Source organism: Rhamphochromis sp. 'chilingali' (assembly GCF_963969265.1).
Source record: "Rhamphochromis sp. 'chilingali' genome assembly, chromosome: 10".
Classification (NCBI taxonomy): domain Eukaryota; kingdom Metazoa; phylum Chordata; class Actinopteri; order Cichliformes; family Cichlidae; genus Rhamphochromis; species Rhamphochromis sp. 'chilingali'.
This window is the reverse complement of record NC_137937.1, coordinates 1,067,058-1,080,549: the sequence shown is the minus strand read 5'-3', so window position 1 is coordinate 1,080,549 and position 13,492 is coordinate 1,067,058. Positions and strand designations below refer to the sequence as shown.

Here is a 13,492-nt window from a genome sequence, read left to right as displayed (position 1 = left end):
TTTCAACCTATTAACAGCAAAGACCTGGAGGACATCTTAGGTCAACTGAACTCCTCCTCCTGCTGTTTAGATGTCCTGCCAACAAGTTTTTTCAAAAAGGTCTCAAAGACTTTAGAGTCAGACCTGTTACAGATCGTCAACTTTTCTTTATTATCAGGTGTGTTTCCAGAATCACTAAAAACTGCTGTAATCAAACCTATACTGAAAAAGGACAATCTTGACAAGACACAAATGAACAACTACAGGCCGATCTCAAATCTCCCGTTTTTAAGTAAGATCATTGAAAAAGCAGTTTCCCAACAGCTCAGTTACTTCTTAAAACAGAATAATTGCTACGATGCCTTCCAGTCAGGTTTTAGACAGAACCACAGCACTGAAACCGCTCTGACCAAAGTGTTTAATGACATATGTCTGAATACAGACAGTGGAAAAATGTCAGTCCTAGTTTTACTGGATCTCAGTGCAGCATTTGATACAGTTGACCACAACATATTACTCAAACGACTGGAGAACTGGACAGGTCTTTCAGGAACTGTACTAAACTGGTTCAAAACATACGTAGAAAACAGGAAATACTTTGTATCAATAGGTAACTTCACATCTGAGCAGACAAGTATCACATGTGGAGTTCCCCAAGGTTCCATCTTGGGACCCCTTCTGTTTAACATCTACATGCTCCCACTGGCACAGATTATAAACAACAACAAAATAAACTATCACAGCTATGCAGATGACACACAAATATATATCACAATGTCACCAGGAGACCGAGGCCCTGTACAGGCTCTTGGTAAATGCATTGAGGAAATCAATGACTGGTTGTGCCACAATTTTCTCCAGCTAAACAAAAACAAAACTGAGGTAATAGTCTTTGGCGCCAAAGAAAAACGATTACAGGTCACCAGAGAACTTCAATCTATACATCTAAAAACCACAAACCAGGCGAGAAATTTGGGTGTAGTGATGGATGCAGACCTAAACTTAGAAAAACACATTAAGACAATAACAAAGTCAGCTTACTATCACCTCAAGAATATATCAAGGATAAAAGATCTGATGTCTCAACAGGACCTGGAAAAACTAGTCCATGCATTCATCTTTAGTAGGCTTGATTACTGTAACAGCATCTTTACAGGTCTACCTAAAAAATCAGTCAGACAACTACAGCTCATTCAGAACTCTGCTGCTCGAGTCCTCACTAAGACCAAAAAAGTGGACCACATCAGTCCAGCTCTGAGGTCCTTACACTGGCTGCCTGTCCGTCAGAGGATAGACTTTAAAGTTCTGATGCTGGCCTATAAAGCTCTGAATGGTTTAGGACCAAAATACATCAATGACCTCCTGACCCAGTATGAACCTTCCAGATCCCTCAGGTCATCTGGATCCGGTCTTTTATCAGTTCCCAGAGTCAGAACCAGACACGGAGAAGCTGCATTCAGCTTTTATGCTCCTTATATCTGGAACAAACTCCCAGAAAGCCTCAGATCAGCTGAAACACTCAGTTTATTTAAATCCAGGTTGAAGACTCACCTGTTCTCAGCTGCATTTGAATAAAGCACCAAATCCACACTTTAAGCTTAAATTTCAAAACTTACATTTAACTACTGATTTTATCTACTGTTCTGATTTGATCTGTTTTGATTTTATATACTGTTGTTTGTTTGTTTGTTAATTAGTTAGTTAGTTTATTTGCTTGTTTTAATCAATTTTAAATCATGCTTTTTATTTGTTCTTGTTTCTAATGTCTCTGTAAAGCACTTTGAATCACCTTGTTGTTGAATTGTGCTATACAAATAAACTTGCCTTGCCTTGATCTTTATTTTTCACTGACAGTGAAATTCTAGTTTTTAATGTCGTACCTGTTTCATGCTGAGTTCTCCTCTCTTCAACGCCTGACGAAAGCCCATCTTCCCATGGAAGAAGCCATGCTGGTTTACGAGCGTGGAGGACTGCTGGAGGCTCGGACACACTGGTATGCCTTCAGACAGGTTGGCATGCAAGCCAATGGGAATGTTGTGTCTGACACAGGAACAGCACAGCTCTGTTAAACCATGCGATGCTACAACAGGCAAACATTTGTCTATGTTCAAAGGCACAGTCACTCTGTTCTTGATTATAAATACATATAACATCTGTATCGAAATACAGCTGTGAAAGAGAAAATCCACTCTCGTTTAAGGTTTTATGAATCAGGACATGAATCCTTCTTTGAAATAGTCTTTTTGTTTTTTCAACGACTGTTTCACATCATCACAGAGGAAACGTACTGCTTCACAACAGCGCTGCTTTAGTTCATCGAGGTTTGTGGGCGTATGTTTATGCACAGCTCTCTCAAGGTCCTGTCACAGTTGGGTCCAAGTCCAGAGTCAGCCACTGTAACACCTTGGTTCATTTTTTTGTAGATATTCTGTTTTTGATTTGATGGTGTACATGGAAAGAGTAATTGTATGATACAGTGTCAGCCAGGCTTTATTCAGGGACAGATTCAATTCAATTCAATTTTATTTATATAGCACCAAATCACAACAAAAGTCGCCTCAAGGCGCTTCATAGATACAGAGAAAAACCCAACAATCATATGACCCCCTATGAGCAGCACTTTGGCGACAGTGGGAAGGAAAAACTCCCTTTTAACAGGAAGAAACCTCCAGCAGAACCAGGCTCAGGGAGGGGCGGGGCCATCTGCTGTGATTGGTTGGGGTGAGAGAAGGATGGCCTCACAGTAAGCTTTATAATACTGTGGTACACAGAGGAGTTCATGGTCAACTAGCAGTGAGATACCCGGGTCCTATGGCTGCAAAACAAGCTGTAATCATCCCCCAGACTGTCCCACCAATCGCCCTTGGTCTGGAGCACCATGCAGGATCGTACCTCACAGAGTGATGATAGTCATGAAAAAGGTGGTGGATCAGTCCAAAATCATGTAGCAGGAGCTGGTTAATGATCTGACGGCAGTTCGGACCACAGTCACCAACAACACCACGGGTAACGTACTACATTATAATTGTTTGTCCCCCTGCTCAGGAAGACACATTTATAGGCTTGTCTGAAGTTTGCCACTGAACATCTAAATGATTCAGAGAAGAAACTGCTGTGGTCAGAAACTAAAATCAACTCAACCTCAGAATTGCTGAGGTTCACCTAAAGAACACTATTCCCATAGTTCCCAGTGGCCTTTTACTTTGCTCTTGTGCGATGACCTGATCACGGTGCAGCTCCACTGTTACATGTGAGATCAACTGTCATTGTCAATCAATATCCTCATCCACACAACTAATGCCCCCAGCTGAACCAGGGTGTGGTGAACCAGGATCTACGTGCAGCCTGAGTCCACCATTGCATGCCATGCATACCCCCTTGGCACCTTACTGGTACGCTGCATGTCTCACGCAGACCAGTGAGAAGTGTTACAGGGCTGGAGATACCAAACACCTGTCCCACATCCATGCACGGTCACTGTCTGTGGAAGTGTCCCTGTCCTCAACAGCCATCGGCTATTGAGGTGTAGTGTCTGTGGCCTCTGGGACCTGAGCAGAAATAGAGGGAGAAGGGTGTTGGGTCCCAGAGCCGCTTACTTGTTCCATCAGTTGTGTCCGCTCCACCGAATCTTGGCCATTACAACGGGTGGTCCAACATCAGTGTCACTGTAATGTCGAGGCTGATCAGTCGGTGGCAACAGACCAACTCCGCTGTGCCCGCCTGAGGCCCCTCCATCACTATGAGCTCTGCCAGCCAAGCCTCCCCTTTCCTGGGACCAGGTTGTAGCTTTTGGTTTGCATATTATGCAAGGCCCTTTCCATACGCCAAGCTGCAGGCAGCTGATCTCCATCATGGAGATCAGCTGTTCTGGTCAACCACACCCCTCGCCTGTAGCTGAGCCACGAGCCACACCCCACCACTTTAACTTGAGTAGGTACTGAAAAAGAGTTGTTTATTAACCAAGATAAGGATTCTGCAATCATTCCCTTTAGTTATTTAGTTCTTTGCTTTTCTACTGTACTCAAAGGACTTTACACAACTTGCCTCATCCACCCACTCAGACAAGCACTTCTATTTTTTATGTAAGTGCTTACTAAGTAAAGTGCTCTGACTGCTCAGAGTAGAAAAGTGCTATATCAGAACCAGTCCATTTACTAACCAACATTCACACACACATGCAGCAATGGATTCGTCAGAGAGCAACTTGGGGTTAGTATCTTGCTTTGGGATATTTGACATGGACACTAGAGCAGCCGGAGATCAAACCACCAACCTTCTAATTAGAAGATGACCTGACCGAGGTGCTTCCTTCTTTTAAAGACTATACCAGATTCTAAATTTGGCTCATCCTAAAGTTATCTTATTTTTCTTATTATCTTATTTTCTTTCTATATTGTCTTATTGGAATATCATTCGAACTGTAGAAGTGTAGTCGGATGATAACACACAGAGGAAAGGTTCAGAACTGAGGGGATCAAACTACCAGAAGGCAACATTGCAGACCCGGAGAACAGCTACAAGTTCCTATGAATGCCAAAGGGAAATGGGAACCACAAACAGGCCGCTAAGAAACTTGCAACCGCCAAACACCTGGAAAAGTCAGGCAAGGCCAGAGGAGTCAGCTGAACGGTAAGAACAAGATCCGGGCTATCAACACCTATATCCTGCCGCTAATCAGGTACCCCGCTGGGATGATAAGCTGGCCAAAGGAGGAGATAGAAGCCACTGACATCAAGCAAGAAGAAGAACCATTATGGAAGGACAGGCCCAGGATGACATCCAGAACTCCTACCAGTGGCTGGACAAAGCTGGACTGAAAGACAGCACAGAGGCACTAATCATGGCAGCACAAGAACAAGCTCTCAGTACAAGATCCATAGAGGCTGGGGTCTATCACACCAGGCAAGACCCCAGGTGCAGGCTGTGTAAAGATGAGACAATCCAGCACATAACAGCAGGGTGCAAGATGCTAGCAGGCAGGACATACATGGAACGCCATAACCAAGTGGCCGGCATAGTGTACAGGAACATCTGTGGGAGTACGGCCTGGAGGTCCCGAGGTCAAAATGGGAGATGCCCCCAAGGGTGGTGGAGAATGACCGAGCTAAGATCCTGTGGGACTTCCAGATACAGACGGACAAAATGGTGGTGGCTAACCAACCGGACATAGTGGTGGTAGACAAACAGAAGAAGACGGCCGTAGTGATCGATGTAGCGGTTCCGAATGACAGCAATATCAGGAAGAAGGAACACGAGAAGCTGGAGAAATACCAAGGGCTCAGAGAAGAGCTCGAGAGGATGTGGAGGGTGAAGGTAACGGTGGTCCCCGTGGTAATCGGAGCACTAGGTGCGGTGACTCCCAAGCTAGGCGAGTGGCTCCAGCAGATCCCGGGAACAACATCTAAGATCAGCGTTAATCTCGTTAAAATGACGTTAACGCCATAACCGCATTAACGGGGCAAATCTCCGTTAGCGAGTTAACACGGATCGCCCCGTGCAGGGGCTGCATGGCGCTAACACGTTAGCGTGCTTAGCTTGTTAACGGTTATGGCGTTAACGTCATTTTAACAAGATTAATGCTGACGGCACAACTTTTTAAACCTCTTGAATTAAAGATAAGATAACCTTTATTAGTCCCACACGTGGGAAATTTGTTTTGTCACAGCAGGAAGTGGACAGTGCAAAAGTTATGAGGCAAAAATTAGAATACAATAAGAATAAATACAGTACACAACTGTACAGAATAGAATAAAATAAAATACTATATACAGTAGAATAAAATAAAATAAATATACAATAAGATAAAAATAGAATACAAATACAAATACTATATACAACTGAGTAAAAATACAACGATGACAGAAAGGATTATTGCACTTAGTGTTATTGCATATGTATGGATGTGTGTGCTTGATCAGTTAAAGTCTTTATTATGGAGTCTGACAGCAGTGGGGAGGAAAGACCTGCGAAATCTCTCCGTCCCACACCGTGGGTGCCGCAGTCTCCCACTGGAGGAGCTGCTCAGTGCTGTCACAGTCTGCTGCATGGGGTGGGAGATGTTGTCCAACAGGGATGACAGCTTAGCCGCCGTTCTCCTGTCACTCACCACCTCCACTGGGTCCAGAGGGCATCCTAGAACAGAGCTGGCCCTTCAGATCACCCTGTTCAGTCTCTTCCTGTCCCCAGCAGAGATGCTGCCGCCCCAGCAGACCACACCATAAAAGATAGCAGAAGCCACAACAGAGTCATAGAAGGTCTTCAGGAGTGGGCCCTCCACTCCAAACGACCTGAGTCTCCGCAGCAGGTACAGCCTGCTCTGCCCTTTCCTGTAGAGGGCGTCTGAGTTATGAGTCCAGTCCAGTCTATTGTTCAGATGAACACCAAGGTACCTGTAGCTGTCCACAGCCTCAATGTCCATACCTTGGATGTTCAGTGGTTGCAGTGGAGAATGCTTGTGCCTGCGGAAGTCTACCACCAGTTCCTTGGTTTTACTGGCGTTGATCTGGAGGTAGTTCAGCTGGCACCAGTCCACAAAGTCTTTGGTCAGACCTCTGTACTCCTTGTCGTCCCCATCAGTGATGAGGCCGACTATTGCAGAGTCATCAGAGAACTTCTGCAGGAAGCACTGGGTGGAATTGTGGGAGAAGTCTGCAGTGTAGATGGTGAAGAGGAACGGAGCCAGAACCGTTCCCTGTGGGGCCCCCGTACTGCAGACGACCCTGTCCGACACACAGCCCTGAGTCCTCACATACTGTGGTCGGTCGGTGAGGTAGTCCAGGATCCAGGTAGTGAGGTGATGGTCCACTCCAGAGTTCACCAGCTTGTCCTTTAGAACCGAGGGAAGAATGGTGTTGAAGGCACTGGAGAAATCAAAGAACATGATTCTCACAGTGCTTCCAGCGGTCTCCAGGTGAGCGAGGGAACGATGTAGGAGGTGAATGACGGCATCATCCGCTCCAATGCCGGGCTGGTAGGCAAACTGAAGTGGGTCCAGTGATGAGCTTATTAGGCGCCGAAGCTGAGCCAGGACCAACCGCTCCAGGGTCTTCATCAGGTGGGATGTCAGAGCCACCGGCCTGTAGCTGTTGAGGTCCTTGGGGCGTGAAGTCTTTGGCACTGGTACAACACAGGAGGTTTTCCAGAGCTGTGGGACTCTTCCCAACCTCAGGCTCAGGTTGAAGAGGTGCTCCATCACCCCACACAGTTGGTCCGCGCAGGACCTGACGACCCTCGAGCTGATGCCATCTGGACCCGCTGCCTTCTTGCCATTAATCCTCCTCAGTTCCCTCCTAACCTGGGTGGTTGAGAGAGACAGGCTGGAGCCTTGTGTTGAGTGTGTATTGGATGCTGTTGTTGGGGGTGGGGGGGAGTGAGCAGGGTGAGTAGAGGAGGTGTGAAGTGTCTGAGGTGGAACAGCAGCAGTGGGGGTGGGTGAGTCTGCAGCCGATGTTGCAGACTGTCTCATGGCTGAATCAAATCTGTTGAAGAAATGATTCAGTTCATTTGCCCACCTCACATCCCTCCCAGGCAGAGAGTTCTGCTCTTTGTGGCCCGAGATGGTTCTGAGGCCTCTCCAGACTTCACCAACGTTGTTTTGTTGAAGCTGGTTCTCCATCTTCTGCCTGTAGCTCTCCTTCCCATTCCTTATCAGTCCCCTCAGCTCTCTCTGCACCCTTTTCAACTCCTCTTTGTCTCTGGATTTGAAGGCCCTCCTCTTCTGCTTGAGGACGGTTTTAATTTCTGGGGTAATCCAAGGTTTGTTGTTGGAGAAACACCGTACAGTCCTGGTAGATACAGTGTTATCCACACAGAAGTTTATATAGTCAGTAATGCATGTAGTAAGGCTGTCGATGTCCTCACCGTGGTCGTCACAAATCACCTCCCACACAGTCGACTCAAAACAATCCTTAAGAGCCTCCTCGCTCTCCTCTGACCATCTCTGTACTGTGCGGGTGGCTGGTGGCACCCTGCGCACTAAGGGCTCATACACAGGGACAAGGTGCACCAGGTTGTGATCAGATCTGCCCAGGGGAGGGAGAGGTGATGAACTGTATGCCTCTTCTGCATTGGCATACAGTAAGTCCAGTGTTTTATTGACTCTGGTTGGGCAGGTCACATACTGGGTGAAGGTGGGCAGTGTGGAGTCCAGTGAGGCATGATTGAAGTCCCCTGATATTATGAGAAGGGCTCTCGGTGATTGTGTTTGCAGTCTGCTGACCACAGAGTGGAGAGAGTCACAGGCTGCATCCGCGTTGGCCGAGGGGGGGACATACGCTGTTATCGCGATAACGTGCGAGAACTCCCGGGGCAGGTAGTACGGACGCATGCTAACGGCTAACAGCTCAATGTCTCTGCTGCAGAGTTGCTCTTTTACAGTGATGTGCCCAGGGTTACACCATCTGTCGTTCACAAAAACTGCCAGTCCCCCTCCTTTCCTCTTACCGCTGTCTCTGGTCCTGTCCGCTCGCAGCAGCTGGAATCCCGGTAGTGTCACGCTTGTGTCCGGAGTTAGCGATGTTAGCCACGACTCCGTTAGCATCATAATGCTACATTGCCGGTACTCCCTCTGTGACCAGGTTAGCGACATGAGCTCATCCATCTTATTGGGCAAAGATCTTACGTTTCCAATAATTACAGAAGGAAGAGATGGTCGATAACGTCTCTAAAGCTGAAAGTCTTACTTCACTGTTTGCTTTGAAATTCACTGTGGTCATGTAAAGAGGAAGGAAAAAAAGTATGGCTCTAACTCTACTTTATTTATCCCTGAAACTGGGAAAATATTGTGTTACAGCACCCGAAACATTAAACACAATCCATAACAAAATAGCTTACATGTAGCCGAAGCACTAATAATATAAAAGTGGCAAAACAAAACACTTAAATAAAGCAGTAAAAATATAAATAAATATATAAAAAGCATGAGAAAAGCTAAAGAGAAAAGAGAAAAAAAAGCCCAAAAAGTTAAAATAGGTGGTAAAGAATTTCTTTATGTGTCTTTCTGGCAGCAGAGCTTAAAGAGATATATGAGAGAGAGCCGGTGCAGTGTGTAGTGCAAAGGAAAATGAAAGAAAAAAAATAATACCAGAGTTACAAAGCGAAAAGACGTGGAAAACAAAGCAAGTCTTCAGAAACTGCCAGGACTAGCAGGAAAAAGTGAAAGATTTCTGGTCTCCTAGACATTACATTATGTACTGTAAATGGTATTTTTGCAGTGTGTTAGATTTTACATATACAGTGTAAGGCTACGCTACCTTTTAGCCAGATCTGCCGCCTGTTTTGCAGCCGAGCCATTAACCAGCAACGAGACATTGGAGATGCCTCCAGCCTGGAAGCAATCCACAATCCCCTGGTTCCTCCTGGGACAGTAGCCAAAATCATCTCCTGTCACCACCAGCATCATTCTGGGCTGTGGCATTATTGCTGGTCTCTGTTGGCGACACACAGGGGACAGATTAACATTCATCATTATGGTGTCCATGGCTAATAATGACCAGGTTGTCCATTATCAGTGAACATGGACCCTGGATCCTCCGACTGTTCCACGTCACACGGTTTATTGATAAGAAAGACATTTGTGGTTTTCAACAGTGCCTTTCATTGCTGCTATAGAACATGAAAGAGCAGTACGTCAGCAAACAGAAGCACATATCTGTCAATACACCAGCCACGTTTCTAAACTAGATGATGGTCTGATTTAAGTTTCTGTGCACATTTTAAGATTGCTCTACATCGCCAGCTGGACTATTAAAAACACATAAAACTGCAAAGTTAGTCTATATTAGCCCTTTGTGGTGATATACTTGCCCGATGCAGCTGCCCGCTCATAATCAATGAAGTGCTGGGAAATCTTTGCTGAGTTACTGCGCTCTGTCTCTCGGTGCCTCTGGAGCTTCAGTTTGGGCTGCATTCTAATATGAACAGCTTCAGTCCGTGCAGGTAAGTACAGAGCATGATGAGCCAGACGAGCTGCTGCTTTTTACAGTGTAAAATTATCTGATCTACCTGGGCAAACACAGGAGCCACCTAGAAACCAAACAGTAACACCTTAACAAACATCTAAGTTGTGTTTACTATTTAGATCAGGTTTGAAAAAACACCCACAACACTCCTGTTAATCTTAGCCCCCATGTCTGTTAACCCAACTATATTCTACAGGTTCATGTTTACCATTATTCCTGAGTTACAAGCAGAGTCTGCACAGGTAGGTCATAAGTTTCTTTTTAAATGGTAACAGTAGTGTCCACAGATCTTTGGTCCAACAGAAGAAGTTGGGGGCCACAGCCTCCAAAGGGCAGTCTCATTCTGTCTTCTGGATCGTGGTACAGCCAGCAATGATCAGCAGACCTCAGAGATCTACCTGGCACATACGGATGTAGCAGCTCACTGATCATGGAGGCATCTGATCATGGAGGGGTCTCAATATGATCAGCACACTTTTAAACTGAGCCCCAAACTTTATGAGGAAGACATAATCTGTCCACTTTAAGGGGACCCAGTGATAAGCCTGACAGCAGAGTACTGAAACACTGGTAAGTGATCCAGAGAGGACCTGCTCAGGCAAATGAACTACAATAATCAAGATGTAATGAAATAAAGGTATGTATGTACTTTGATTTCACTTTGAGACACAGTGTATTTACGTTTGTAAAAGAAAACCAACATGTTTTTCCAAACTGAAGCCTGATAAAAGGTGACGCCCAGATTTCTCACAGTGGGGAAAACTAAAGTTTAAAGATGAAGATGAAAGGGGCACAGAGTTATTCAGGATGAATGCAAGTGTGAACATGAACTAAATTAGCAGAAGCAACTAAAAAGCTCCTGTGAAAGAGAGAAAGAAACTCCCTCAAGTGCTGATCCAGACATTCAAACACAAGCTCTAAATGTCTAAGATACCATTAGATTTAAAGATGGAGCTGCCAGGGACGGAAAGACCACAGGGAAGCTTTATACATACAGTGAAAGAAGACACGCAGGGGTTGGTGTGACAGACGAATATGCTAGAGATGGGGTTAGATGATAGCAACTGATCTATGGCGTTATTTTTGTGCCACTATTCTGAACGCACGTAAAAAAAGTTTGCAGGTGCAAGTGTTGTATTTTGAGGAGAAATTTATTTTGAGCGAAGAAAAGCTAAATTTGAGTGAACAAAATTCATTCCTGCGTGCAAAAAATGTATTTCAGTGTTTGCTGTTATCCACACACACACACACACACACACACACACACACACACACACACACACACACACACACACACACACACACACACACACACACACACACACCAGCAGCCCCTCTCGCTCAGTTTTTGCATTTCACAATGTGTCGCTCGCGCTCTCAACATTTCTGCCTTTCGACTCTTTCTCTACACCGTTATATTTGTGCCACAAAACCAGCCAATCACAGACTTGGATGCAAAAAAATCTGATTGGCTGTTTTGGTCTCCAATCAGCTCGAAATGACGAAATGCAATATCCCAGAATCCATTTGGTCCAAAGCTCAAACACGGCCAGATTCTTACCCTGGATGGCATTACCTTGGCCTCCAGTAACACTGTGAGGAACCTTGGAGTCATTTTTGACCAGGACATGTCCTTCAATGCTCATCACAGCACAGAAACAGCTTTAGTGAAGGTTACAAATGATCTTCTTATGGCCTCTGACAGTGGACTCATCTCTGTGCTTGTCCTGCTAGACCTCAGTGCAGCGTTCGATACTGTCGACCATAATATCCTATTAGAGCGATTAGAACATGCTGTAGGTATTACAGGTACTGCACTGCAGTGGTTTGTATCATATCTATCTAATAGACTCCAGTTTGTGCATGTAAATGGAGAGTCCTCTTCACACACTGAGGTTAATTATGGAGTTCCACAGGGTTCAGTGCTAGGACCAATTCTGTTTACATTATACATGCTTCCCTTAGGCAGCATCATTAGAAGACATAGCATACATTTACACTGCTATGCAGATGACACCCAGCTCTATCTGTCCATGAAGCCAGATAACACACACCAATTAGTTAGACTGCAGGAATGTCTTAAAGACATAAAGACCTGGATGGCCGCTAACTTTCTGCTTCTTAATTCAGATCAAACTGAGGTTATTGTACTCGGCCCTGAAAAGCTTAGAAATATGGTATCTAAGCAGATTCTTACTCTGGATGGCATTACCTTGGCCTCCAGTAACGCTGTGAGGAACCTTGGAGTCATTTTTGACCAGGACATGTCCTTCAATGCACATATTAAACAAATATGTAAGACTGCTTTCTTCCATTTGTGCAACATCTCTAAAGTTAGAAATATCCTGTCTCAGAGTGACGCTGAAAAACTAGTTCATGCATTTATTACTTCCAGGCTGGACGACTGTAATTCATTATTATCAGGAAGTCCTAAAAACTCCCTGAAAAGCCTTCAGCTAATCCAAAATGCTGCAGCAAGAGTCCTGACAGGGACTAGAAAGAGAGAGCAGATTTCTCCTGTTTTGGCTTCCTGTTAAATCCAGAATTCAAAATCCTGCTCCTCACATACAAGGTCTTAAATAATCAGGCCCCATCTTATCTTAATGACCTTGTAGTACCATATCACCCTATTAGAGCACTTCGCTCTCGCTCTGCAGGCCTACTTGTTGTTCCTAGAGTATTTAAAAGTAGAATGGGAGGCAGAGCCTTCAGTTTTCAGGCCCCTCTTCTGTGGAACCAGCTTCCAGTTTGGATTCAGGAGACAGACACTATCTCTACTTTCAAGATCAGGCTTCAAACTTTCCTTTTTGCTAAAGCATATAGTTAGGGCTGGACCAGGTGACCCTGAATCCTCCCTTAGTTATGCTGCAATAGACGTAGGCTGCTGGGGATTCCCATGATGCATTGAGTTTTTCTTCTTCAGTCACTATGTATTAACAGACCTCTCTGCACTGAATCATATCTGTTATTAATCTCTGTCTCTCTTCCACAGCATGTCTTTATCCTGAATCGCAACTGAATTGAATCACAATAATCAACAGCAGCTTTACTGCTACTCAAGACTTTAACTTTAATAACAGATTTGTCACATTGGTAGACCATAATTTAATGATTGCCTTCCTGTATTATAGCAATTATATATTGTTAGCTATATTGTAGATGTTTGATTTCAGTATCTACAACTACAGTGAATACAATGGTATTTATGTTAGTCCCAGCTTGCATGATGGGGGGTTGTATTAAACCACAATGAAAGTTTTTGTCAAAGTGTTTTTTTCCAACACTTTCACATTCTAATTTTATTCTTTTTCTGTATAACACACAAATTATTTTTAAATTAATCATATATTACATATTTATTCATTTATTTTCTTTTGTTGTAAATTTGCACTGCACAGTCTCTTATTTCTTTTTTGTGTGTTATATTCTGGACTTTCGTGTGACCCTGCATGCTCCATCGGTCTGTCTTTGCTGCTGGAACACATGAATCTCCCCAATGAGGAACAACAAAGGATATTTCTGTTCTACTCTATTTCTATTTGTAAATAATATCT

At 44.5% G+C, this 13,492-nt stretch overlaps 2 protein-coding genes across 12 annotated transcripts in view; both read right to left on the bottom strand.

Moving 5' to 3' along the window:
- The window catches only part of apba1a (amyloid beta (A4) precursor protein-binding, family A, member 1a), a 230,211-nt gene extending 224,853 nt beyond the window's left edge, over positions 1 to 5,358 (bottom strand). For 3 of the 4 annotated variants that reach the window (XM_080894922.1, XM_080894920.1, XM_080894923.1), the window contains exon 1: positions 5,141 to 5,261. The gene's annotated coding sequence lies outside the window, so the exon portion shown is untranslated. Of the gene's footprint in view, positions 1 to 5,140 lie in introns of all 4 variants that reach the window. The other variant, XM_080894921.1, reaches the window with a different exon arrangement.
- Positions 1 to 13,492, bottom strand: part of ydjc (YdjC chitooligosaccharide deacetylase homolog) — a 33,013-nt gene that overhangs the window by 7,174 nt on the left and 12,347 nt on the right. For 5 of the 8 annotated variants that reach the window (XM_080894927.1, XM_080894930.1, XM_080894933.1 and 2 more), the window contains 2 exons: positions 9,231 to 9,406; positions 1,860 to 2,019 (listed from right to left, as the gene is read on the bottom strand). In XM_080894927.1, the coding sequence (XP_080751053.1) occupies positions 1,860 to 2,019; positions 9,231 to 9,406 (336 nt within the window). Of the gene's footprint in view, positions 1 to 1,859; positions 2,020 to 9,230; positions 9,410 to 9,783; positions 10,003 to 13,492 lie in introns of those variants that run through there. The other 3 variants (XM_080894926.1, XM_080894932.1, XM_080894928.1) reach the window with 2 other exon arrangements.